The 27,944-nt window shown below is 45.3% G+C and overlaps 1 protein-coding gene across 1 annotated transcript in view; it reads left to right on the top strand.

Moving 5' to 3' along the window:
* Positions 1-27,944, top strand: part of PDHX (pyruvate dehydrogenase complex component X) — a 361,556-nt gene that overhangs the window by 195,639 nt on the left and 137,973 nt on the right. Inside the window, exons 6-7 of the mRNA XM_069221839.1 lie at positions 22,285-22,483; positions 25,874-26,021. Coding sequence (XP_069077940.1) covers positions 22,285-22,483; positions 25,874-26,021 — 347 coding nt within the window. The remainder of the gene's footprint in view (positions 1-22,284; positions 22,484-25,873; positions 26,022-27,944) is intronic.

The following is a 27,944-nucleotide window of genomic DNA, read 5'->3' as shown; positions in this document are numbered from 1 at the left end:
CCTCATCGGGTTTGTGGTGTCTCGAGCGTGAACACGACCCGAAGTCATGCTCCGAGTGCCGGGCCATGCGCCCGAAGGCTTTGAGGGAGCGGTCCCTAAAGCTAATGGTAGCCCGGCACTCGACTCCGCGTAAGTCCCGGTCTGGATCGAGAGGAAGGTCTCAAGACCGTTCGCAGAGCCATCACCACTCGTCGTCTTCTAAATCTTCGGGTGCAGGTAAGAAGAAGAAGTCGAAGAGGTCCCATCGCTCTCCAATTTCACTTGCGTCGCTCGGCTGATGCCTGCGTCTGGGTCCTCTCTGGGCTTCCCCGAGTTTCCCAGAGCCGGAGCGACCCCTCCCAACTTAGAGTTCTATGAGGCCATGCGCCTCATCTTTGGGCGGACCGACCCCGATATGGCCCTTTGGGGCCCAAGGGGTTCGGTTGAAGGGCCTTCAGGTTCCACGCAGGCGGCTTCGGTTCCAGACACTGAGATCGCGGATCCGCATCAGCACCAGTCGCATCCTTGAGACCTGCCCCTGCGCCGGTAGTGCCCACTATTCCGTGGCCACGAAAGGGACGAAAAGCGGACTGCAGGGGTGAGGAGGAGAGGAAAGTCCAAGGGACTGAGCCATAGCCCGGAAATCCTTGAATCTCTCCAAGGCCCATTCCACTTTGTCTCCAAAGAGACGGGAGCCATGAGGAACTGTTGGACATCCCCAGAAAAACCAGAAGTACGCAACTAGGCGTGGCATCTCAAGGCCTCCGTTGTAGCAACCGATCTGTCCAGAGAGTCGGTCGTCTCCAGCCCACAGCGGATTGTAAACTTTGCCGCATCTCTCCCATCGTTCCCAGCACGGGCCTCCTCCGGTATCTGCGGCAGGACTTGCGCAATCGTATTACACAAAGAGTGGGTATAGCGGCCCAAAAGGCATGCAGTGTTCACAGACCGCAGCGCGAGACTGGAGGAAGAAAACAATTTCTGACCAAACCGTTCCAGTCTTTTTGATATCCTGTCCGAGGGTGCAGAAGGGAATGCGCCTGAAGAAGAGGAAGCCTGGATGACAAGACTCTCAGGCGTGGGGTGTTGGGGCAGGAATTTAGGGTTGTTCGGAGCGGGCTGATGGCGGCGTGAGATAGTCCTATTCACAGAAGCCCCTGTGTTGTGTTTGGACCAAGTACCCAAAAGAACGTCGGTGAAGGCTTCATTGAATGGCAAAAAGGGCCAGGTTGAAGCACCTCTGTCAGGAGATTGGACCTGACCTCTAAAGTAGGAAGCTCAAGGCCAAGGACCTCAGCTGCCCTACTGACCACCATACCATAAGTTGCTCCCTCCGCCGTAGCCACGGTAGTAGGAGACAGCATGCCAGCGTCAGGAGAAGTATCCAGACCACTGACGTCGCCCAAATCCTGTGCCCAGTCCAAAGATGGGTCATCCTGGTATTCATAAGGGTCCAGGGACCCCTCCAATCCCTCCCCGAATTCGTACCCATAGGAAAAAGGGTCTGAATCCGACCTGGGGCGAATAGGCCCCATCGAAGACAAAGGCGGTGTCGGCCAATGCCGCTCCGACTCAGAGTCGTCGGAGATAAGGATCGGCTCGACGTCAAAAGCCGCGTCCTCCACCCAGCCACCATGCCACCCATGCTGTCCAGCCTCTGCATGGCCGGGGATGCAGAATCCCACGTGGGCGTGGGACACGGAACCAGAGGTCTGCCCAGTCCACCTCTGCCCCCGCTGCAGCCTCCAGACCCTCCTAGTCCATCCCCTCACTCCGATCCAGTTGGCGGCAGGATTCGCCATCACCTGCCCCACTGGCAATCCATAACTACGGACAGGTGGGTTTTGCAGATCGTTGGAAAGGGCTACTCCCTCCCTTTCGAATCTGCTCCACCAGCCATGCCTCGATCCTTCAGTCACCTTTCAGAGGATCATTTGGTACTTTTCCCCTAGGAAGTCGCAGCTCTCTTGGCCAAGGGAGCTATAGAAAAGGTCCCTGTGCCCGAAGTAGGTCGTGGTTGTTATTCCCGCTACTTTCTAGTGCCAAAAAAGGACAAGGGCTTATGTCCTATCCTAGACCTTCGGGACCTGAACTACTTCCTCAAGAAGGAGAAATTCAAAATGCTCACCCTGGCTCAGGTTCTAGCTGCCTTGGACCCAGGGGACTGGATGGTAGCGTTGGACTTGCAGGACGCTTATTTCCACATCCCCATCCTGCCTGCCCACAGACGTTACCTACGATTCGTGGTAGGTCACAAGCACTTTCAGTTTACCGTGCTCCCCTTCGGCCTTACCAGCGCCCCTCGGGTGTTCATGAAAGTGATGGTGGTGGTTGCAGCTCATCTGCGCAGGTTATGGGTGTCAGTCTTCCCCACCCTCGACGACTGGCTTTCCAAGACGGACTCGCCCCAGAAAGTCATCTCACACCTTCAGACTATGGAGAATATCCTGCACATGCTGGGGTTCACTATAAACCTGCTGAAGTCACACCTGACTCCCTCTCAGACGCTCCATTTCATCAGAGCTGTTCTAGACACAGTGCAGTTTTGGGCTTATCCTCCCGAAAAGCGAGTCCAAGACATTCAGGCTATGATTCCAATCTTTCGGCCTCGGTCTTGGGTTTCGGTGAGACTGACTCTGAGGCTGCTGGGCTTCATGGCCTCCTGCATCCTGCTAGTAACACATGCCAGATGGCATATGCGGGCTCTGCAGTGGGATTTGAAGTTCCAGTGGGCGCAGCATCAGGGGAATTTCTCCGACATGATCCAGATCTCGGAGGTGACTGCGAAAGACCTGCAGTGGTGGCTTTCGAATCCGCATTGGGTCCATGGCAGATCCCTCTCCCTTCCCCAACCAGATCTATCTATAGTGACAGATGCATCACTTCTGGGTTGGGGCAGCCACATGGGAGAGGCGGAGATCAGAGGCCTCTGGTTTCCGGCGGAGTCTGGGCTCCATATCAATCTTCTGGAGCTCCGGGTGATCAGGCTTGCGTTGAAAGCATTTCTTCCCTCTCTTAAAGGGAAAGTAGTACAGGTGTTCACGGACAATACTACCGCATGTGGTACTGCAACAAACAGGACGGAGTAGGGCCCTGGACCCTTTGTCAGGAGGCACTATGCCTCTGGTACATGGCTGGAACATTAGGGCATTACCCTGGTGGTTCAACATCTGGCGGGTTCTCTCAACGCCAGAGCGGACGAACTCAGCCGTTGATGCACAACCGATCACAAATGGTGTCTCCATCCGGAGGTGGTGCAAGGTCTCTTTCAGCAGTGGGGAGAACCTTGGTTGGACCTGTTCGCCTCCGCAGAGAATGCGCATTGTTAGCTGTTTTGAGCGTTGGAGTTTCCAAGGCGGCACTCGTTCAGAGACGCTTTTCGTCTCGAGTGGAACTCCGGCCTTCTTTACGCCTTTACCACGTCTGCCCAGAAATCTCAAGAAGATCAGGAACGACCGGGCCCAAGTCATCTTGGTGGCTCCGGACTGGGCACGGGTATTCTGGTATCCAGAGCTATTGAGCATGTCCATCGATCCTCCACTCAGACTGCCTCTTTGGGCGGATATTCTGTCGCAGCAGCAGGGGACGGTTCTTCACCCGAACCTGTCCAACCTCTGCCTTCATGCGTGGAGATTGAGCAGCGACAGTTGATGAGTTTTGATCTTCCACCCGAAGTCTGAAATGTTATCTTGGCAGCCAGGCGTCCCTCCACCAAAACTGTATACGCCTGTTGTTGGAATAAATTTGAGGCATGGTGCACCAACAAATCTGTTGATTCCCTATCTGCCCCTCTATCTGATGTTCTTTTGTTCATTCTTTCTTTGGCCCAGCAGGGCTCTGCTTTGGGCACCCTTAAACGGTATTTATCTGCCATTTCGGCCTTTCTTAGGTTACCTGATCAGCCCTCACTCTTTAAATCTCCTATTGTGAGTAGATTCCTAAAAGGTCTCACCCATTTATTTCCTCCCACTCCATTTATCATGCCTCAGTGGGACCTCAATCTTGTCCTTACTTATTTAATGTGTTCTCCCTTTGAGCCGATGCACAATTGTCCTTTGCGGCTCCTCACCTTCAAAACTGTCTTTCTTGTTGCCATCACCTCAGCTCGCAGGGTGAATGAGCTTCAAGCCCTTTCGTCTAAACCTCCATACTTGTCTGTGCACCCTGACAAAGTGGAGTTGCGCACTAAGGCTTCCTTCCTTCCAAAGGTGGTTATGCCTTTTCATGTAGGCCAGTCTATCACCCTGCCTACTTTCTACACACACCCACACCCTTCTCATGAGGAGGAGAGACTCCACCGTCTGTACCCAAAAAGAGCGTTGGCGTTCTATCTGAATCGTACTAAAGATTTCTGGGTGGACGAATAGCTTTGTCGGGTATGTGGGTGCGAAAAAAGGGAAGGCGGTGCAAAAGCGTACCATCTCTTGATGGGTGCTTCTTTGCATCAAAATGTGCTACGCTTTGGCCAAGAAGCAACCCCCTAAGGGCTTGCGTGCTCATTCCGCCAGAGCAACTGCTGCTTCCACTGCGTTAGCATGCGGAGTTCCTGTCCTGGATATCTGTCAGGCAGCTACATGGGCATCCCTCACACGTTTGCTAAACACTACTGCCTGGACAGTCAGGTCCGTCGGGACGGCTACTTTGCTAGTTCGGTCCTGCAGGACTTCCTAGTATGATCTTGATTCGCAGCCCACCTCAGAGGATGGCATTGCTTGGGTATCTATTCTAAGGTAAGGAATCTGCAACTAGAAGTCTCTATCAGATGTACAAGTTACTTACCTTCGGTAACAAAATATCTGGTAGAGACATATTCTAGTTGCAGATTCCTTACAGCCCACCCATCCTCCCTGCTTGCAAACTGATTTCTATGGACAGGGATTCCCCCTTCAGGTCCTTGGCTCTAGCGCACCAATCTCCGTGTTCTTAGCGGCTTTGCGGATTGGTGTGGAAAGTCGTTAAAATAAACTGGCGCAAAGGCGGCGTCTATATACTACTCCCGACATCATCACGGTGACTACGACGCCCGCGGAATCGACCAACGCCACATACGACACGCAAGGGTATTGCTCGAAGAAAAATCTCCTGATCCAGTCTGACGCCTGGGGGAAATTCTAAGGTAAGTAATCTAGAATATGTCTCTACCAGATATTTCGTTACCAAAGGTAAGTAACTTGTACTTTATGAGCATCCTCACCGCTATTTTATTTTTCTGTTATGGCTTCCGTGGTCCCACCCGGGGCAGCCACAGCCTATGTTTTTTTTTAATTGCAATGCGGGGAGCCCACTCTTGTGCTGCCCTCCCATTTTTTTTCTCTCTGTGGGTGACCTAGTCCCACCTGGGCACCCACAACATTCACAGCCCTTGGGACTGTGGTGGCTGATCGCCCATGGCCACCCTTTGCCCCGCCGCTTACCCTACCCACCCATCCAGGCTGGCCGAAGGAGCCAGCTGTATTCCATTGCGTTTGCTCTGAGGGAGCATCTTTTGAATCTGCTCCTGCTAGACTGGAGCAATCCTATATTCCCTGACTAGAGAGCCCGATAAGGGAGTTAGTGTTGTATTCCCTTCCCGCACTCTCTCGGGCAGGGAACAATCCAGTGTCCTGGGGTGATGGGAATCCCCAGGACACTGCGTGCATCAGGCCCCAGGGGATAGGGTCCCTGGGACCATTCTGTGGCTTGGGAAGGGGACACTATACGTCCTTCCCAAATATTACTTCGGGCCCCAGGGATGAGGTCCTCTGGACCATTCTATGGCTTGGGGGGGGGGGGGGGAGGGGGCACACCCCCTTCCACTAAAAAGTTACTACATCGTCTCTGGAGGATCGGATCCTCAAAGTCTTTAAATAGCTTAGGGAGATGTGCTGCATGCCCCCTCCCAAAAAACAGAGATATGCAGATTCCACCTCACCCCCACCCCCTGCCTCCAGGCCCTGGCCCGCCCTGGGAGTCTTTCAATTCAAAAGGGCAGGGCTACCTGTTTACTGTGGTACTACTGCTTTATGAGGGAGGGTGGTTCCTAGAAGGAAAAAAGCATAGTTGGTTATCTCTACCCTGTCCCTCCTCAACCCCACCCCCAGTGTTGTTTTTTTATTGGTTTTTTTTTTTTCAGGACTCTGAGTCCTAGCACAGAGTCCTAAAATCACTGCCAAACATCTTTGTTTATTTGAGGCAGCCAATCACACCTTATCTTTTAATGTATCAGACCCCAGTGGTTCCTCAACATTTTGAACCATCATTTCTCAACAACTACTGAAAGGATTTACACTAAATTACAAAAAGCACAACTTTCTGAGTATTGACCTAGGTTTCTGTCAAATTTGGTGTAATTCCTTTCAGCTGTTTTGGCTGTAGTGCTTTTCATTTTTCCTATGGGAAACTGCATGGGAAACCCACATTTTGGGACCGTCTACCCTCCCTCTGCACCTCTTTTCCTGGCCCCCACTTGACAGATCTTCCCAAACCTTCCATTTTCAGGAAGTAGCTGGATTGGCTCAACCTTTGTTTGTGGAAAGTTTTGCAAAGATTTATTAAACTGCACCAAAGTAATTAATAAACCAAATATCCATTTTCTGTGGAAACCTGGTCCTGACTGTAACCATACAGTGACACCACTGTGTTTTCACCCAAGAAACCAAAGGTTAAAGTGAGATTATAGCTAGGTGTTGAAATGAAATAACAATTAACATAAAACAAAAAAAACATGAAGTTCACCAGCTCACTGAACCAATTAGATCCTACACCCCTGCCATGCACTGCTTATGACCTCACATATCACCCATGACATGTTAAATGACAACATTGATGACATTACCAATGACGTCAGTGATGACACCATTGTGATATACAGCTTAGTTACTGACTGTTCATGTGTGGGTCCGTAGCAGGGAAATAGCAAGTCCTGGAGGCAAGTGTGATTTTGCATGTTGGTAGATTTATGGTGCACCATATACACATCTCTACAGTTGGAGGTGCAAGTCTTACTCCATGTTAAACAAGATAAAGGCTGAACGCACCTGATGTGTGTTGCAAAGGTATATTTCAAAGTAGGTTGTGTCTTTAAGCCTATTCCAAAAATCTGTGAAAAAGGCCAAAGCTTCTGTTGAAGATTATCCGGTGCTGGGTATCTGAGCATGTGCCCATGTTAAATAGTTGTAATACACTGCTACAGGCAAATCTTATGTAGCAAAAATGTTTATGAAGTGTGGATAGTTATTTCCAAAACTTCAATTAAGATTTTGTGGTATTGCAGATTGTTGACTAATGTTGAACGCAGGGGTGTCCCACTTGGAGAGGTGGTTTAGCCCACACTGGTGTTATAACCATAGATCTAAGTTTGTCGTGGGACTAACAGCCAAAGATGGTGGGGGGAAAAAAGGGTTTGTGCGGTCTTAATGATCTCAATGCCAATATTTGGCTGGATTGGCAACCACTACCCAACAAACCTGAGACATTAGCTTTACTTGATGATGCCACACTTTTTAGTGTTATGGACCTATTGACGGCATACACACAGGGTGAAGTTACACAACAGTTCGAGACATCTAACCTCATTTGTCACCCATTTAGGAGCTTACCTTTGTGTCAGAATGATGTTCAGGTTGTCCTCAGCGACAGCCAGTTTTTAAAGAATTATGAGGTGGGCTCTGGAAGTGGTATTTAGTTATTGTTTTTTTCAGTACGATATTCGAGTTTTTGGTTATGACAAGAAAAAACATGATGGGATCCTTCGTCAGGAACTGAGGAGATTGAAACTGATTGGGCTCAACTTAAAGAAGGAGAAATTCAAATTCAGGGTGAAAACAGTATCATAGTTAGGATACATGATTTCAGGGAAGTGATCATGGTGTAGATGGAATTGTCAGAAAGTATTACCGAAGCTCCCACTCCCTGCAACTAAAGAAGGGCAGCAGTTTCAAATGAACCAAAGGGCACGAGGAGGCTTTTGAAACATTTAAGCAAGAAATTGGGAAAATGCTGCATTTGGGCAGTTTGACTTGAGTAGGAAGACGATCATCCCCGATGACACCAGATTGGGAGGGGTGAGGGCTGTGATGACCAGATAGTTTAGGGTGAAGTATAAGTGGTGGCGTTTGCCTCACGTTGCCTCAAAAATGCTAGGGATCGTTATTCAATAATTAAACACAAGGCATTCGAGAGTCATTGTGCAGTCTCTTATTTTTAATTTATTTGGTGGTGACTTGCTTTTGTGGTAAGATGTGACAACTGACCTCTTGTCAAAACCACACCCTCTTGAAACACTGGACTTTCAAGCAACTGCAAGAGGGAGGCGGATTGTTGGGACTTCAGGACCCAGTGCTTGGTTTGTGCAAACAGTTGCTTGCGCTGGGCACTGGCAGCCACTTTTGGTGGCTGGGACTTGCTTTTCATGGACAGACTTAAACCAAGAGCAAGCTTTTGAAAAGCAGAAATGGAAGAAAGAAGGGAGAAGAGAAAGATAAGCATTGAAGAGATAAAGCAGGGACGAAAAAGATTGCGCGAGTGAAATACAGAGACGGGAGAGATGTATGGTGGTAGATGTGGGAGGCATGAAGTGGAATCAGTGCTAGTCAGCCTTCTGCAGTCCTGCCGTTCTGCTGTCCTGGCGCCAGGTTTGTGGGTGCCATGAACCTGCCACCAGACCCTACACTTACTGTTGGGACCCTAAGCTGTAGAAGTTCTGAACTCGAACCTGTGTGTCAAATTAAACTACGTGTTTCAGAAAACATTTCAAAATTGATCTCTTTAATTTTTCTCACAACATATTTAGTTTTACACAGAACATAGGTGGTGACTGAAGAACATGGGCAAGGTACCTCACTGATGTGAGCATGAAGTCCCTCATTCCTCCTAAACAGACCCTCTTCCCCACTGGCCAGGCCTGAGCGATCATGTTCACTTCCTCACAGGAGCATCCATGGGCAGCCTCACTTAATGTCTGCTGATCTTGGGACAACTTGAAGGCCTTTTAAAATGAAAATGGACTCAAGGGGGCATTTCAATTGTGGCACATTGAATACCAAGCCATCTACAGGCTTCTCATATTGGTGACTGTCTTTGAATGGTCTTGTAGTCCGTTTATAGTATTCTAGACAAAATAAGGATTCATTTCTCCCTGTGCTGCAAATGATGGGTGTCAGAAAGATGGTGCATCTCTTGAGCATCACTGCAGCTTGGTACGGACAAACGGAGTTCAAGCAAATTAGCTAATCATACCTTCTGAGCTAGCAGACCAATAATGGGTCATCAGCCTACTCAGAAACTTTGCCAGTTTTTATATTTTTGTCGTTCTGTCATCAGGTTTGTTTTGCTGACAAAGACAACTAGGAATGTTCAGTGAGCCCCCGCGCCACCTTAGAACAGTCACTTACCTGTTGGCTAGCAATCCTGGTACATCTTTAATCCAAGAGATGAGAACTGCTACTGCAAACCCATCTGCACTTCTTTCTCTTCAGCCAGACATCTTTCTGCAGATTGAGATCTCCACTAAGTTTTGTCCTTGAAGACTCAGATCTGCTTCACTGAGCAGTGGCTTCTATTTGAGATTGGATCTGATGAACACGCAACAGTTTGGGGGCATTTTTCAGATTTAGACTTGAGTGGGATGAATCTCTTCATAAAAGATCAACTTACTTTTACATCGTGAATATGCTTCATAATCAAGCCTAGATTATGTGTCTGTGAAGTCACATTGTCTATAGCTGACACCAAATGTTAGGAAAGCCCACAGACTGGCAAACCCTTTGCATCAACATTGCCAATACTTCAACCTTTCGTGATTTGAATAGTTAACGCTGGCATGTGGATGTATTGACCATGTAGAGATTGTGGTCATGTTATACATGTGGTCTTCAGGATTCTCTGTATCTGCCATAAATCCATATATGGCCATTTCAATGAACCCCTGCTAACTGATATGTCCTCTTCGTACTGCTTCTGCTCGTTTGGTAGCTGTGCCGCCATGGCCAGTGACCGGACTTTTGCAAGTGCAGCGGGCAAGATCTGGAACTCCCTCATGGCATCATTCTCTTTCACCTGCAGAGGTTTGAATTTTAGGGAACTTCTGAAAACTCTTCTGTGTAAAGACTGGTCTCTTGTCTGCATTGTGCTTTCAGCACCAGGGCGCCCATTTGGGTATTGCAGCACTTTTTAAACATAATGGGGATGATGTGAACCGGCCCACATGTCTGCCCATACCACAGATGTTTAATTCGACATTCTTTCAGTGCCCGAAAGTTGTCCGTCTATTACATATGACTCCTATTGCACACCATCCTCTCCAGTTGGTGATGATGAAGATGGATGTGGAAACCCAGGTGGTGCTTCATCTGCCATCCCTACTTGGAGGGTCCTCTGATGTGCTTGATCTGAAACCACAGCATACTCCATTTCAGAGCTTTTGTTCACAGTGAAAAGCATCAATCCAGCTGAGTCCCATCTTTTGATTTCACTCTTGTCCTTATACAAAAACTGAAAAGCTCTTTTATTTTCCAAGTTAGCCTTTGGTTGATGTGAGGATTTGAGGTTGCTCTTCAAAACTCTGCAACTTGCATTAACGTTTTTGCAATTTTTTGTTTTCTTTATTTTAAATGTATTGTATGCCGCCCTTCTTTTTTGTGATTGTTTTTATGCTGCTGATGGCGTGACGCCACTCTGCCCTGTTCTTAATCCGTGCCTTAGAAATGTTATTATTAATAAATATACTTTGCTTCCCTCAGGGCAGCATCATTAGCAGCTGCTCACTTGTTTCATGTGATGCTCACAGACGGTGGGAAACAGCCATCAGCTAGTTGGAGGCTTGTCCTGGGCCATCTTCCAGTGTAGTTCATCCAAGTCGCATCTGCTGACAGCATCTGATGCCACAGACCTCTCCCTCCCTCTGTCCAAAGCCATGTCCTGATGTAGTGTTCTGCGAGTCCTGCACTTCTGATGCCTCGAGCATCTCCAACGTGGTTGTTTATCATTCTGATGCCAACTTTTGTACATTTGGACTGTTCCGCGTTCTCTGAAGCACTAAGTATTCGGTTGGCCCAATCACCAGGGTGTTGTTCAGATGCCGAGAAATCCTCTGCCGGAATGTGCCAAACTGTTTTGTTGTATTTATTATTTTCCAGCTTGAAATTTCCACTCACCTGGGGGCATTTTATCTGCCTTTTGCAAGATAATGTTTACAGTATACGGCCTAGTGTTCACGTATTGAACGCAAGCCTAGATTGGAAATGTATGGAGACTTTTTGTCTTCAGGTTTACTTTTTGCTACAGAAGTTGTCGCAGAGTTCACAAATGTAATTGTCATTTCAGGTCCCTGGTGCAAATACTGGCATGGGCCAGCTCGGACTTTAAGCATTCGAGGTCGATGAAATGAGTTTACCGCCGAGTACCTTTAAAATTGCGGAAAAATACACTGACAGGAATGCAAATACATTTAAATACAGCTTAATTGTTAGCATTACGAGCCATGAGCAGATAGTCTCATAGTGATTTCAATTCAACATCGGTGCGTTTTTGGGGGGCGAGTGGGGTGCAGTGGAAGTAAAGCCATTACTTTAGTTTTTAATATATTGAGGTACCAAGAACTGCAGATCTGTAAATATGTTCTGTGCTCAGGTTCTTTTTAATGTAGATATGTTAACATTTTGGGGTTTCCCTGCTCTACCTTCTCCCCAGTTGTCTTTAGCAAAAAGCGCCCGTGTGAAACTAAACCGGACAAATCAATGGTTGGCGATACCAGATCTGCGCCCCCGCCCTTGTTTTCTTCTCCCCCTCTCCACTCTCTTCACACCTCCTCTTCTCTCCGGGTTTCAGTCTTTCTTTCTTGCACATGGCGCCGTAAATTGGCAGTCACTTTTGATATGTGCCACCGTGTGGCTCTGTGGCTGTTTGGGGCAGTTCGCGCTTAGGCCCTCATAACTTTTTGTCCACATAAGCTACCCACGCCAAATTTGCGTCCTTTTTTTCCAACATCCTAGGGATTCTAGAGGTACCTAGAGTTTCTGGGTTCCCCTGAAGGACACCAAGAAGTTAGCCAAAATACAGTGAAAATGTCGTTTAAAAAAAAAACAAAATGGGAACGAAGGGCTGCAGAAGAAGGCTTGTGGTTTTTCCCCTGAAAATGGCATCAACAAAGGGTTTGCGGTGCTAAAATCACCATCTTCCCAGCTTTCAGGAACAGGCAGACTTGAATCGGAAAACCACATTTTTCAACACAATTTTGGTATTTTACTGGGACATACCCCATTTTTACAATTTTTTGTGCTTTTAGCCTCCTTCCAGTTAGTGACAGAAATGGGTGTTAAACCAATGCTGGATCCCGAAAAGCTAAACATTTCTGAAAAGTAGACAAAATTCTGAATTCAACAAGAAGGTCATTTGTGCAGATCCTGCAAGGTTTTCCTACAGAAAATAACAGCTGAAATAAACAAATATTGAAATTAAGGTGAAAAAAAAAAGCAATTTTTCTCCATTTACTCTGTAACTTTTTCCTGTGATGTCAGATTTTTTAAAGCAATATACCGTTACGTCTGCTGGACTCTTCTGGTTGCGGGGATATATAGGGCATGTAGGTTCACCAAGAACCCTAGGTGCCCAGAACCAATAAATGAGCTGCACCTTGCAATGGGTTTTCATTATATACCGGGTATTTAGCAATTCATTTGCTGAAATATAAAGAGTGAAAAATAGGTATCAAAGAAACCTTTGTATTTCCAAAATGGGCACAAGATACGGTGTTGAGAAGCAGTGGTTATTTGCACATCTCTGAATTCCGGGGTCCCCATATTAGCATGTGAATTACAGGGCATTTCTTCAAATAGACGTCTTTTTTTACACACTGTCTTACATTCGGAATGATAAAATGTTGAGAAAGACAAGGGGCAATAACACTTGCTCTTCTATTCTGTTTTCTCCCAAGTCTCCCGATAAAAATGGTACCTCACTTGTGTTGGTTGGCCTAGAGCCTGCGACAGGAAACGCAACATGGACACATCACATTTGTGCATTGAAATCTGATGTGTTTTTTGCAAAGTGCCTAGCTGTGGATTTTGGACTCTAGTTCAGGCGACACGCAGGGAAACCAACCAAACCTGTGCATTTTTTTAAACTAGACACCTGGGGGAATGCAGGATGGGGTGACTTATGGGTCTCTCACCAGGTTCTGTTACTCAGAATCCTTTGCAAACCTCAAAAGTTGGCCAAAAAACACTTTTTCCTCACATTTCGGTGAAAGAAAGTTCTGGAATCCGAGAGGAGCCACAGATTTTTTTCCACCCAGCATTCCCCCCCACCGTCTCCCGATAAAAATGGTACCTAACTTGTGTGGGTAGGGCTAGTGCCCGCGACAGGAAATGCCCCAAAACGCAACGTGGACACATCACATTTTCCCAAAGAAAACATAGCTGTTTTTTTGCAAAGTGCCTAGCTGTGGATTTTGGTCTCTAGCTCAGCCAGCACCTAGGGAAACCTACCAAACCTGTGCATTTATGAAAACTAGACACCTAGGGGAATCCAAGGTGGGGTGACTTGTGGGGCTTCCACAAGGTTCTGTTACCCAGAATCCTTTGCAAACCTCAAAATTTGGCCCAAAAAACACTTTTTCCTCACATTCCGGTGAGTAGTTCTTTAATCTGAGAGGAGCCACAAATTTCCTTCCACCCAGCGTTCCCCCAAGTCTCCTGATAAAAATGGTACCTCACTTGTGTGGGTAGGGCTAGTGCCCGCGACAGGAAATGCCCCAAAACACTTTGTGGACACATCAAAATTATCAAATACAAAACTGGGAGCGGGGCACCTGTGTTTTTGGTCCTGGGCTCAACCTACCGTACCCAAACATTTCTGAAAACTAGGCACCGGAGGGAATCAAGGGAGGTGTGACTTGTGCGGATCGCCTAGTGTTTTCTTACCCAGAATCTTCAGCAAACCTCAAATTTAGCTAAAAAATGATTTTTTTCCCACATTCCTGTGTGGGATCTCCGCACCGGCACAAATTTCCTACCACTCAACATTGCCCTCAGTCTCCCGATAAAAATAATACCTCACTAGGTAGGTAGGAGGGCCAAGTGCATGTGACAGGAAAGAACCAAAAACATGTCAAAAATGAGGGAGAACCAAAGCGCGTCCAAAAGGGCAGTTTGAAAAAAAACGTTTTTAGACTGACAAGTGGGGCAGGTTTTTTATCGGTATAGATGCGACCATGCTGGGTGCTAGGAATTTTGTGGATTCCTCCAGATTCCGGAAGGTTCTATCACAAAAAATGTGGGGAAAATGTGTGATTTCCAGCACAGTTGGAGGTTTGCAGGGCATTGCGGGTAAGAAAATGGTGCAGGTTGCATGTGAAGCATACTCACCCAGATGTTTAGTTTTCAGATGTATAGGTCTTGTGGATTCTTCTACATGGCAGCGTCCCAAAGTCCAAAAAGTGCAGCCCTCACCATTCCAAGTGGGACGATTTTGAGTGTTATACAAGCTCTCATGTCCCAAATGTAAAACCAAAACCCAAAATAATCAAATGTCCTCTTGCTTGCCATGGGATAAGATGTTTAGTGTGTGGGGAAGAGCTGAAAGACTGTTACCCCATTCAGTTGAGGTGGGGGCATAACCATGCCCAAACTGGTTGGTAGCCACCACCCCACTATATATATATTTTTTTTTTAATTCCCTGGCTTCTAGTAGGCTTTCTGCTCCTTCCCCCGGGAGTGGATTGGGGGGTAATTGCTCTTTTTTTTTTTTTTTTTTTTAAATCTTCCCTGGTCTCTGGTGGGCTCTGATTAGCCTGATAAAATTAGACCAATCTGCCCCCAAGGGAGGCAGAAATGGCCTAAAAAACATTTGCCTCCCCCCTCTCCAGGGGAGCGGCCCTTGCCTAAGGGGTCGCTCCTCTAGCATAAAACAGACCAAAAAAACCCAAATCCCTGGTGTCTAGTGGTTTCTGCCCCCATTGGGGGCATATTGGCCTTATAAAAATAGGCCGATCTGCCCCCAAGGGGGGCAGAAATGGCCTAAAGTTAATTTTGCCCCCAGGGGAGCGACCCTTGCCTAAGGGGTTGCTTCCCACATCTAAAAAAACATAAAACAAAAAAAAATAATCCCTGGTGTCTAGCGGTTTCTGCCCCCCTGGGGCAGATCGGCCCAATTAGAAAAGGCCTACCTGCCCCCAGGTAGGGCAGAAAAGACCTAATAATAATTTGCCACCCTGGGGAGCGGCCCTTGACCAAGGGGCCGCTCCCCTTAGTGCATAAATAAAAAAAAACTCCCTGGTGTCTAGTAGGCATTTCTGCTGCCAATCGCATCGCGATCGGGCAGCAGAAATGCAGAGAGAGACATCAAAAGAAAGGAAAGACTTTTCCTGTCCTTTGATGCCTCTCCCGCCCCCTCCACGTGATCGGAGGAGAAATACTTTTGCATTTCTCCTCCTATCCGCGCTGGAAGCTGAGCTTCCAGTGCGGAGGGGGCAGCCTCTGATGAGGTCAGCGCGCGATCGCGCGCTGACATCATCAAACGCCATGGTTTGGGGTCTGGGAGGGGAGGGGGACGGGGGTGAAAGTGGAAGCGATTCTCTTCCATCCCTGCCCATGGGAGGGGGGTGTGAGGCCCTTGGGGGGGGGGGGTGGGGGAATGAGTGCTAGCGCTTCCCCCGAGGGCCCATACCCTGACGTAACAGTTACGTCCTCTGCACCCGAGCGGTGCTAACGAGGATGTAACCGTTACGTCCCAGGCACCGAGGGGTTAAACCTGTGGATATTTATAGAGGTGCCATGTTAAAGGGGCTTGTGGAACTTAGGCGCCACCAATAATTTTAGGTGCCCAAGGGTTGGGCCAAGCCTCTTTTTACATTATTCTACTTGCCGAACGTGTGCGAGCGCACGTAGGGCCAAGTGCCATCTTTCAGACAGACCAGGCGTGAGAGTGACCGACATTTCTGAAGGGCTTTGAGGTGGGGCGTGAGACAGATAAGGCCACAAGTCAAAGCCACCTCCCATTTCTATCTCTGTTATCACCCAAGCCTTATAACATTCAGGGCAGAACATGAACCTTACTTGTTGAAAAACTACCCTTCTCAATCGCGCCAACCGAGTGGAATGCTTGTTTCAAAATGTCATTTTGAGGTCAGCTCCTCAATACGAAGATATATGCATGTAATTTACATAAATAAAATAACTTAAATGTTCTTTTAATGTTTTCAGTTGAGATAACAATTTTTTTTCATAGTGCTCAAATAGCCAGGAGGCCTTTTCAGGCCACTAATAAAAACAAAACATGGTCATATACCTCCTAGCCCCATGTAGCTTACATATGAAAATATGCACTGTAAACCTTATGTTTACTTGCTTAGATAATACACAATGCTAAGTGTTTACCTCACCTCTGTCTGTAATGGAGGGCGCAGTAAGGTTGTGACAGTCCTTCAGTTGACGAAATTACATTGATGCACATTGCCTGCACTTCCCCACCAATTTTTCTGGGACTTATTCCCTTCTTTGAGAGTTCCAAGAATGGAAAGCTTGAGCGTCCAGCGCTGGTGCTACATAGAATTAATAAATATGTTGCTTATTGTTCTTCAGTTAGTGAGTTATCTTATTCCAGGGTCTTTTCCATGGATCATCATGTATGTTACTAAGGGCATCCTGCTTGGCTTGCTCGTCAACTATCCACACCTGGGAACTGCTCACATGAACTGGGACCCCTACTACTGTGATGAACTTGGCTTGCGTGGAGAGTTGTCTTTCTCACTTCCCATTATTGAACCCAACTAAACCAGACATAGGCACCCATGTAATGGACTGCTTGTTCCATTTTTTGCCCTGTGCAAACTGCATCAACATAGGAGGTGCAGTCTTAAATAATCTCTTGCAATTCTTATCTTCAGAGGCCTTGATCGAAAACAATAAACTACACACATTTATATTTCTTGTAATAGTTCTGTATTTGTGTTTTGTTCTTGAAATTTCCATAAAGTTTCATAATGCTACCACTAGTAAGTCTTCCGAAAAGCCATTCCTCCCAAATCGATGCCAGAGACCGTGTGTTGATGGTGCCACCATCAGTTTGGACTGTACAGAACAGGGAAGCAGAGTTGTTTTGTGTGTAAGGTTTAGCAAAGCCAAACACATGTGTTCAGTTTACAAAGTAAAAGCTGTGGGTCAGCCTCCTTCATTCAAACCAATGCTAATCCTTGACGGAGCCTCTAAAGCCATCAGTCTGAGATGTTGTCAGACACTTCTCTGATCAGCCAGAGAAAGCCCGATTCTCTTCTTCATGAAGTTGGCTCTGCAGGGATATCCTTCGTCCTCATAGGGTGTGGTGCCATTATAATTCATGATGGAGTTCCTCATCTCAGGAAACCAGAAATTGTTGCTATCATGCATAGCCAAGATATTTGTTGAAGGTTACTTGTGGCTTTTGGTTCTTATGGTGCCCTTTTGGAGCCTGAAAGTATGACCAAGCTCTCTTTTGTGAATGTAGTGATTCTTCTAGATGTTACTTATGCCATTGGCATGTACCTACTCATAACCCAAATATATGCTGTAAAAACAGCATCACAATCAAAACTAGCAATGGGTCTAGACCTGAAATGCTGACGCATTGCAGAGTCCATGTCACTTACAGTTCTATGTACTGTGATAATCCAACGATTACACAGCTGCCCTGCTCTCCCCTCATTATAATTGGTCAGGCATTACCTGCATCCCATAGGCAAGAGTGGGAAATTGCTCCAAAAACATAGGCTTTAACTCTAAAACCTTTCTGTGAAGTGCTTTTCCGTGTTTGATACTGGCCCTTACTCATGTCAGAAAACACTGCCACATATTTTCTTTTTCTTCCTTCAGTCAGGCAAGCCTCACTTTATTTTGCAGGGTCATGTGATTTTTGGCACTTATTCATTAAAATATTTCATTTAAAAAATGTAAATTGCTGTGCTTTTTCTAATGCACAAGGAGATCACAATGGCCTTCAAGTAATGGTTTTATGCTCGGCACAGTTCTTGGTGGCTGCCCTTCACATAGCTGGTCTGTGGTTGGGGTCTGCTGTCACTGAGTTTTGCCCATTTTTTTTACCAAATCCGTCTGCAGTCGAATATGAGTAATCCATTTTCTATGTTGAACAAGAGGCCAAAACCAAAGGAGACCTTGAGCATCTCAGCTGGTATAAAGTTGCTGCATTTAGGTGAGATGGATTTGTTACAGGACACGATTACCTGCTTCTACTGCACTCGTCAGAGGGTAACTTTAATTGTGACAAAGATACTTAGGCAGCAGGGTCACTTAAGAGACAGTAGGTTTGGTTGTTTTGACCGGTGACCCCTCCAGTGAGATAATGCCACCAGTGAGACCTCTATGAGGATCACTTTTCTCTCTCATTAGCTTCAAGTAATCTTTGTTTACGAGTTAGTGGTGGTCCAGCAGTATGGTTAGTAGTTTGATGTGTACCCTACAATTGTGTGCTTTCTAAACTTTTGTAGGGATTGCATCAGCTTGTGATCACGATTGCACAAAGAGGAGATACACATTTTTGTCTTAGTAACGTTTGTTGCCACACAATATTCCAGACGATCCAAGTATTGTGCTCTCTGTGTAGAAATTCCAAACAGTTTTATAGCGCCAATCTAGCCCGAGGACTTTAGAGCGCTTTAAAACAGAGCCAGGCTAGTTGCACATTTGAAGGGAAATTAACTGATTTGCCAGAATCAGAGATCTTTGACCCGGGGCTTAGATTTCGAACTGGCGCCGCAAAATAATACTGTAGATTCCTGCAAATAATGAATAAAAGTACCTTGGACCAAAAAACTATATTTTTTGCTGTTTCTTCGTATAGTGCAAAATAAATTGCACGTAAGCACTTTAACAATAGCAATAAAGGCGGCAGCGGCTGTTGCAACACAATCAGAGTTATCCCAGAGAAAAGTTTTAATAGTCGCTGTGAACAAGGCCAAAACGGAAGGAGTGAGAACACACACACGTGACATATTCTAGTGCTTGGAGATGTGAACCTCAAACCCATAGATCTCTGTGGCTTATACATCTGGACTTGGGACCACTAGTAATTAGCTGATAGAGGGTACATAGACTAACTGAACAATACAATTTATCAGCTAAATAGGTTAGTCCTATGTAAATTTTAACAGTAAACATTATATAAAACCTGCCGGAGTAAACAGTGGAGTAAGCTGTGGTGTTGGGAAGGTGTACTGTGTACGCAACGTTGCATGTGTTGGCATTTACTTGGCACAAATGTAGCAGGGGCAGGTAGGTGTTTGAAAAAATACTCGAGATACTGCTTTTATTTTTTATGAACTTAGGTTTTCAGCAATTTATCCACTAGCCCATCTCCTCCCTGCTCTCACTTTGACTAGCAAAAGCACCAAAATGAAGTGCTTGATTTAAACTCCCATGACGTAAACAAAAAAAAGAACTTGTGCATAATAAGGTTCTACTATTTTACGAAGATTAGTATGCGTAGACCGGAGGTACCAAAATATACAAAAAAAACTGACTAAATTGACTCATATTGATTACTTGTGGGCTGCAATTTGAGGCCTGACATTGTGCACTTTATGCTTTTGTGTTTGATGGGTAGATCTCCAGGTGGAAAACTCCCTAGAAGGATTTGCAGTATCCTCCTCAGTCTATTAACTTTGTTTGGCGCAGCAACTGAAGAAGCCACAAAACGCACAACAGGCTCTTACTCTGGAGATGCACCCACAAAATCCCTGGATACTTTGAGGAAGCTTGGTTGAAATAGAAAAGAAAATCCACTGTCATTCCCAGTCTTACATTGGTTAAAGACATCAGTGGGTTAAAAAATTAGCCAAACAGTGTATCATGCAAAATGTGCCTTTTTTTCTCTTTTATTTATGTTAAGTTGCAAAATTGGTTTAAAAAAAAAAAAAAAATCCACTGTGCAGGCGAACAAAAGAAATATGTGGCTTCCTTGGCTTGAACAGAGAAAGCTGGCTGTGTTCATGCAGCGCGCATTCCAGCAACCACTAATTGGGGATGAAGGAGGTGTGGACTTTTCACAATGATTGGCAGCCAAACATATGCTTCTTAAATGGCGTTTTTTTTGGATTGGTTGAAATGGTTGCCATTCAGATTGTTGTTTCAGCAGTCAGGGTGGCTATTCTTTTATCCAGTCAGGATAGGTTACTTTTGCAGCGGTCCATCACCTCTGGCAAATTTGCTGCTTCCAAGTCATCTTTGTGTTTAGCTCATTGTAAGTGGATGCAGATTCACTGAAATTGTTGATTCTGATGGGCGTACCTCTGACTATAAAATACAATGTTGCCCAACCCTATTCACAAGAAGATCCTGCTTTCGTAGCATGTTATTAAGGAAATCAATTAAGGGTCTATTTGTGTTGGTGGGCAGTTTGTCATTTGCACTAGTAAAATTAAAATCAGTCTTTGAAATTAGACATAAATAGTGCAGTATAGCAGGATATGATAAAATGACACAATATCTCCTTGGCTATAAAAAGAGTTTTCCTGGCAAAGGAAGCACAATTAAACTTCAGTGCAGGCCAAGTGTGAACATTCTTGTGGTTGAAATGGGGCACAGCCTGAGTTGGCTGATTGAAGGATAGCAGATGCTTCCATAAGAGAGGTGGGAGGGAGGTTTCTGAGATGCACAGTTTGCGAGGAGAGAGGTGAAGAGGATTGTGCTTACTGTTTCTGATGGTGGAAGAGATCCTTAGCAGTGAAAGTGACAAGGGGTGTGAAGGGCCCTGAGGAAAAAAGTAAGGTTTCTTGACTTTTGTTGTAAGTGGGATGAAGTTGCCCAGGCCAGTGTTTCTGATTTTGCTGAGTTGAGTTGTGTCGTCAGACTGTCGTATGCTCTTTTTAGGTCGAGCACGCGAGCGCTCTGGTCTGTTGTAATCTAGCTGCGGGCTTTTAACCACGCCCACCGCACACCCATCACTATCACTCGTTCATGGGCTTGCCTTTCAAAAATCCTATGTTATCATTGGTAAATACTTTACGTTTGTCCCGCCTTGTGGCAATTTTGTTACTGCCTTGGACACCGACCCTGTTACGTGGATAATTGCACTTTTGCCAATACGTTTGACTGCGAGCAAACGTCTTTTTCCTCGTGTCTCTCCTTCGCGCTCATGCCTATGGTGGCCTTGGTGCTTTGGATCGGCTCGCTTATGTCAACTGTTTTACTTTTCATTTTCAATTTATGTGGTAAGAAAAGTCCAGTTAGGAATTTACAACACTAATAGCTCTAACTCGAGCAAATGCGAGACCCGTTGCTTTGCAAATGCTTGTTGAGATCTGTTGGCGCTCCACTGAGCAGCTTTTTCTCCTCTTTTGGAGGGGTAAGCACATTACCGTATTAGACCCAATAGTTGACCGGAGGTTGAATAGGGTCTTTAAAGTATGTAGGTACAAATTGGGTAGTAGAAGCTGTAAGGAGCATGAAGTGTGCTACTGAAGGACAGGAGCATGGTCACCACGAACCTGATTGATATAGCACAAAATGTGAAGGACACTATTTTTGCTTCGTTATGGGTGCTTTGATGAAGACAGTAGGAGCTTTGAGACGTTAAATTAACATGTGGATCAGGAAGTGGTCAGAAAGGTGAGTGACGCATTGTGAGGATTTGGGGTGAATAGGTTTAGGGGGAAGTAGACATCATTGTGGCATCTAGCACTTCCATCGAGGAATGAATTGGGGCTGATATGAGTGTTTAAGAGAGATTGAGGAATTGATTCATCATTGATGATTCAGGTGTTCAGGGAGGTCTGTGAACAGAAAGGGCAGGTGGCAGAAGGTGCAGTGAGTCTTTAGAGGGGCGAAGGAACACAGGAGGCGGTGTGTGAGCAGGAGTGTGGATAAGAGCAATGCATGCGCGTGCACAGGAGCAAAAATTAATGCAAATTTTTACGTTATAAGTTGACAGAACCCCTGCAGTCCTTTTTCAGCTGAAATGCTTCCCAGTTTATGTTCAAAATTGGATCGTGGCAACTCCAATTTTTTTGAGAACTTGGCTCCCGTGATTCTCCCTGTGTCTTTCGCAATTGTTGTTTGCGTGCAGAGAATTTACCCCGCGGAGGCATACGGCAAGAGCGCTGTGAATCGAGTCCGTTCCGCCCCACAGCTTACCTTCCCACACCCCCGGTGGCCTGTGTTTGGAAGCTTCCAGACTCTTGCTCTATGTAACAAGAAGAGTATTAAATTTGCTAATTGTGTACTGTTTTCAGTGTCATGAATGGTGTATATGCACACGTGCATTGCCTAATCATTTTTGAAGCTGACAGTTATTTCCTGTGCATCTCAAACTAATATTTCGCTGTTACTGTTTCACCTGTAGGGATGCCCTCAAGATGCTGGGGCAGAAGGGCCAGAGCATGGCTGCAGAAAGGGCGCCTCCACCTCCGTTACCTTCAAGCCCCCCGTTAGCACCCCATCCTGCTGAGACCTCCAAAGCCCCCCAGGCTGCACCCACCACAGCGGCTCACCCCAGGCCTCTGGTGCCACCCCTATCTGTCCCAGGACAGCCTCCAACGCAGGTAATTGAATTCTGGGCAAAAGAAGGGAAGAGGTCTTTGGCACACATTGTACAAAATGACAAAGTCTACCGAGTGCATGCCAAGCAACAGAATATGTATTTCTCTTATAAATTAAAAACTAAGAGGTGCACACCAGAAGCAGATATTTAAAGTAAATCTCATGTTCCATAAAGTATTAACTGTAAGTCTGAGTTATGAATGAAAGTGTTTTTTGGGTCATGGATGGATTTAGGCAATCAATACATCATCATACATACATTCTTTCAAAGATTGACAATCACGCATCCATTTATTCGCCTCTGACTCAATCTTGCATTCAGCGTCTAACACAACGATAATAAAACACACATAAATTCAACGACATATGTAAGATAAAGTAAAAGTAGAAAAAGGAAATTATACTGCCGTCTAAACACAGCAGGCATATGCTTGTAATAATGAAACTAAACTTAGCGGGAGTCTGTATAGCAGTGATATTGTATATACTGTGCTGTTGTTTTAAAGTTCCAGCATGGCCACCACATTTATGACCAATTTGTTGACCGTAGGCTTTCCCGCAAGGCAACCATCAGGCATACAGTCTTAAAATGACAAATGTATACAAAATTATAGTTGGCAGGGCTAAATATTTCTCCCAAGTCAACCTGACAAGGATTCTCACATAGCAAAACTTTCGTATCCACAGTTTGTTGCAGGGGGTAACCAACACCAAAAACTCTTGACTATTACATTAATCAGTCATATTTCATGTAACAAATCCGTTTTTGCAGGCTTTCATATGAAGTAATAACAATCCACCCCTAAAAGGATTGATGTTAACATATGCTTTTTGCAATAAATATGAAAGGCCTACTGTTTTATTGTATCATTTCATAACCATCTCCATCCATCCATCCGTATTGAGTGTAAGCTCTGCAACAAACATAAAGTGCAATACTGGCACTTTTTTCTGTGGAAGGATACAACTTCGGCCCAATCAAATCCTGTACTCTAGTGAACCAGCAGGTGGGTGGATGCTAAGCCTCTCTCTCAGTAGTACTCTGAAAGCTCGTCTTTGTTGACCACATGCTGTACTGTCAAGTCTGATCTGAAAACAAAACATGATGATTCCTTAAGACAACAGACATTCAACCAATGCCCGAATTAGTTTTATTAATTGTGTGATCCTTGCATTGTCAGGCTTTTCTGGAGTCTTGAACAACTTGCCAAACCAATAGACACAATGCTTTCTAGGTGCACGTTTTCAGAGCTAGTTCTGCCTTTGCTATACGTAATAAATGCTTGTTAGAAAGCATGGGATCAGTCAAATTTCAAAATCTACTGCTTAAATGTGGAGGTAGACGGTGAACCTCATAGATCAATGGTTCCCAACCTTTTGATTTCTGTGGACCCCCGCTTTAACATTAATGGAAGCCAGGGACCCCCAATAAATCATCATTGGAATCCGGGGACCCCCGCCTGAGTCATTACTGGAAGCTGAGGACCTAATTTGTCAATATTTGCTCATATTTTTTATTGTTCTAAGCAGTCGCGGACCCCCTGAGAAGGCTTTGCGGACCCCCAGGGGTCCCCGGACCACAGGTTGGGAACCACTGTCATAGATGAAGAACTCCCCAGTGGTAATTGTTTCTCCAAACAGCTCAACGCTGAAGAGGCTTACTGAAGCTGCAGCATTCACACACAAGATCTAGGGTCATAGGTCCTGCACATTATTTTACTAAATTGAATCTTGTATGTGATTCACTGCTCAAAAGACTTAAGTCTCTAGCTCGCAGGCCGGTCGAGAGCCAGCAGGTCCTTCCTACGTGTAATTGTATTCTCATAGATTAAAATGGCAACTTTCATCAAAAAGGGTCCGAAACATCCCTCCACTTTCCTACTAAGGAATGAACCTGTGATCAGAGGCCCATAAAACTTTAGTCTGCCAGGGAGACCTTCACCCTTCAGTTCCCACCACCCCCCCTCCCCAATTTGGAGGTGTCATACTCCTTACACTCTTCTTGTCCAAGTGAAATGCATCCATGAATTTCAGGGTGATTGGCTGCCCTGAAAGCCTTTCTCACTCTCCAGAATTTCAATAGGCTCACCATCCAAGGCTGTTTGAGCTCACCCTCCCTGAAACCTCAAACGGCTGGGAACTGTGTCCAGAGAACATAAAACTGTGTTTACTATAGTGAAGGTAGCCTGAACCATGTGGCTTTCACTTCCCAGCGTGCATTCCACTTTTTCATTATTAAAACGGGAGAAAAGACTGATTTGGGGAAGAAAAGTGTTGCATAACGTCAAAGCTTTAAGAAATTTCACATATTGTGATCTTCCTTTGTAAGTGAAGTTATTCTTCTGTCAGGCCCTGAAATCTCACTGATTTCGTCTGTGGGACCTGGCAATCTCTACAGTCCATGTTGTTGCTGCATGTGAACATTGCAAACAGTGGTGAGAGTGCAAGAGACTCATGATATAGGAACTGAAATCTATCAACTTCACTTTGTATTATGCTGAATGTCTGCTATAGCCACCTATCGCTTATGACAACAACAGGAAATAGTCTTGCAGATCATTGTGTAATATTAAACTGAAACAGCTACTCATACTACTTACCAAAAGCAGCACACCATCTGAATGTGTCGTGAATATTACCTGAAGACCCAAGGTAAAAATATGGCAGCCTCGTGCCTCTTTAGAGATCCCAGTCGGTCCCACACATCTTCCAACCTCAGCGATCGTAACCTTGCGTGATCACATGTAAGCAGCCAATATTGGTGCGCTTTCTATCAGAGCAGGGCTATTGGTCATCAAACTATCCTATATCCTTGAAGTAGGACATGCTTAAACTTGTATTTATCTCCCTGAGGTCAATTTTCAAGGAACTTTTGGGACATAGACAATTTAAAAGCTGTCATAGAATCACATAAATTTAAAAGTAGAAAGAACCCAGTAGGTCGCCTTGTTGTTGAATGCTCCTGGTCCACATGGCTGCAGGGCACCCACATGTGAGCCAGTCCTGGCTTTTTAAGCAAATGGCACTTTGCAATCAGGAACTCACTGGCTCTGTATTTCTTTCCTCATTTTATGCCTGTGCCTGTGTGTCCCAGCGTGGGAAGGACTGCCTGTAATAAAGCCAGATTTGGAAGAAGGTGCCATACATGTCAGCAGTGATCCCATTTGTCATCTTGTACCACATCCATGAAAACTGGTTCACATATGGATATCGATCAAGGATTTTCCTGTTCCTAATCTAAAACCTCTATAGTGACAATTGCAATATTGTGTAGTATTAGCCAGGTTTGTACTATGAGTGATTTGACATTAATTGTTGAGAGTTGCATGCATGCAATTCAGTGCAGGAGACTGCTTGGACCAATGCATCTCATGGCTGATGTTTTCTTCCAGGGCAGCTTTTCAGAAATTCCTGCCAGCAACATTCGCAGAGTCATCGCCAAAAGGTTAACCGAATCCAAAAGCACCGTCCCTCACGCATACGCCACCACCGATTGTGATCTGGCAGCGGTGCTAAAGCTACGGAAGGAACTGGCGAAAGGTGAGCTCCACGCAGAAATATTTGTCATTGGCAAAAAGTGAGCTTCACAGAGAGTATACTTGTCATTGGCGAAAATGTGATCTTCATGAATAATACACGTCAAAGCAAAGGGTGAGCTTCATGTGGAATATACTTGTCACTGGCAAAAAGTGAGCTTCACAGAGAGTATACTTGTCATTGGCAAAATGTGAGCTTCATGAAGAATACACGTCAAGGCAAAGGGTGGGCTTCATGTGGAATATACTTGTCACTGGCAAAAAGTGAGCTTCACAGAGAGTATACTTGTCATTGGCGAAAATGTGATCTTCATGAAGAATACACGTCAAGGCAAAGGGTGAGCTTCATATGGAATATACTTGTCACTGGCAAAAAGTGAGCTTCACAGAGAGTATACTTGTCATTGGCAAAATGTGAGCTTCATGAAGAATATACATGTCATGGCAAAGGGTGGGCTTCATGTGGTCCAGGGTCCCCTAGGGGTCCATGAAGCCTCCTCAGGGGGTCCCTGACTGCTTAGAAAATTAAATAATATCACCTGATTAATAAAGTGTATATAAATAAAGTGGCTAGATTTACAATTGAAACTTTTATAACATATTGTAAATGTCAAAGGTCCAGAAACTGGAGGAAAAAAACAAATTTAATATCCTCAGATTGATTTGTGGGATCAGTGCAGGGTGCATCATGCAGGATACAGTACGGATGATGTGTGGCTTCAGTTGAATTTAGGAAAGCTCCAACCATCCTATTCACTTTTATTTTTTTCACATTTGTTTGCAAATCAAATACAATATATTATCATTTGTGTATGCCTTTGATGAATGCTTGTTTTTGTATTTTTTGTGTATTGTTTTGCGTTTCAAATCATTGACAATGTTTAGGTGGGATCCCTGGCTTCCAGTAATGACTCAGTGGGGGTTCCTAGATTCCAATAATGATTTAGTGGGGGACCCCGGGTTCCAGTAATGATGAAGCGGGCGTCCACAGAAGTCAAAAGGTTGGGAACCACAGATGTAGAATATACTTGTCATTGGCAAAAAGTGAGCTTCGCAGAGAGTATGCTTGTCATTGATGAAAGGTGAGTTTCATGCAGAATATACTTGTCATTAACAAAGGGTGAGCTTCACAAAGAATATACTCGTTACATTGGCAAAGGGTGAGCTTCACGAAGAATATACTTGTCACATTGGCGAAGGGTGAGCTTCACGAAGAATATACTCGTTACATTGGCGAAGGGTGAGCTTCACAAAGAATATACTCGTTACATTGGCAAAGGGTGAGCTTCACAAGGAATATACTCGTTACATTGGCAAAGGGTGAGCTTCACAAGGAATATACTCGTTACATTGGCAATGGGTGAGCTTCACAAAGAATATACTCGTTACATTGGCAAAGGGTGAGCTTCACAAAGAATATACTTGTCACATTGGCGAAGGGTGAGCTTCACAAAGAATATACTTGTCACATTGGCGAAGGGTGAGCTTCACAAAGAATATACTCGTTACATTGGCGAAGGGTGAGCTTCACAAAGAATATACTTGTCACATTGGCGAAGGGTGAGCTTCACAAAGAATATACTCGTTACATTGGCAAAGGGTGAGCTTCACAAAGAATATACTTGTCACATTGGCGAAGGGTGAGCTTCACGAAGAATATACTTGTCATTGGCAAAGGGTGAGCTTCATGAAGAATATACTTGTCATTAACAAAGGGTGAGCTTCACAAAGAATATACTTGTCACATTGGCGAAGGGTGAGCTTCACGAAGAATATACTTGTCACATTGGCAAAAGGTGAGCTTCATGAAGAATATAATTGTCACTGGCAAAGGGTGAGCTTCATGAAGAATGTACTTGTCACACTGGCAAAGGATGCGCTTCATGAAGAATATACTTGTCATTAGCAAAGGTCGATCTTCACAAAG

This window comes from Pleurodeles waltl, chromosome 3_1 (assembly GCF_031143425.1).
Source record: "Pleurodeles waltl isolate 20211129_DDA chromosome 3_1, aPleWal1.hap1.20221129, whole genome shotgun sequence".
Classification (NCBI taxonomy): Eukaryota; Metazoa; Chordata; class Amphibia; order Caudata; family Salamandridae; genus Pleurodeles; species Pleurodeles waltl.
Note: the sequence above shows the minus strand (reverse complement) of the source record. Positions and strands in the feature narration are given on the sequence as shown.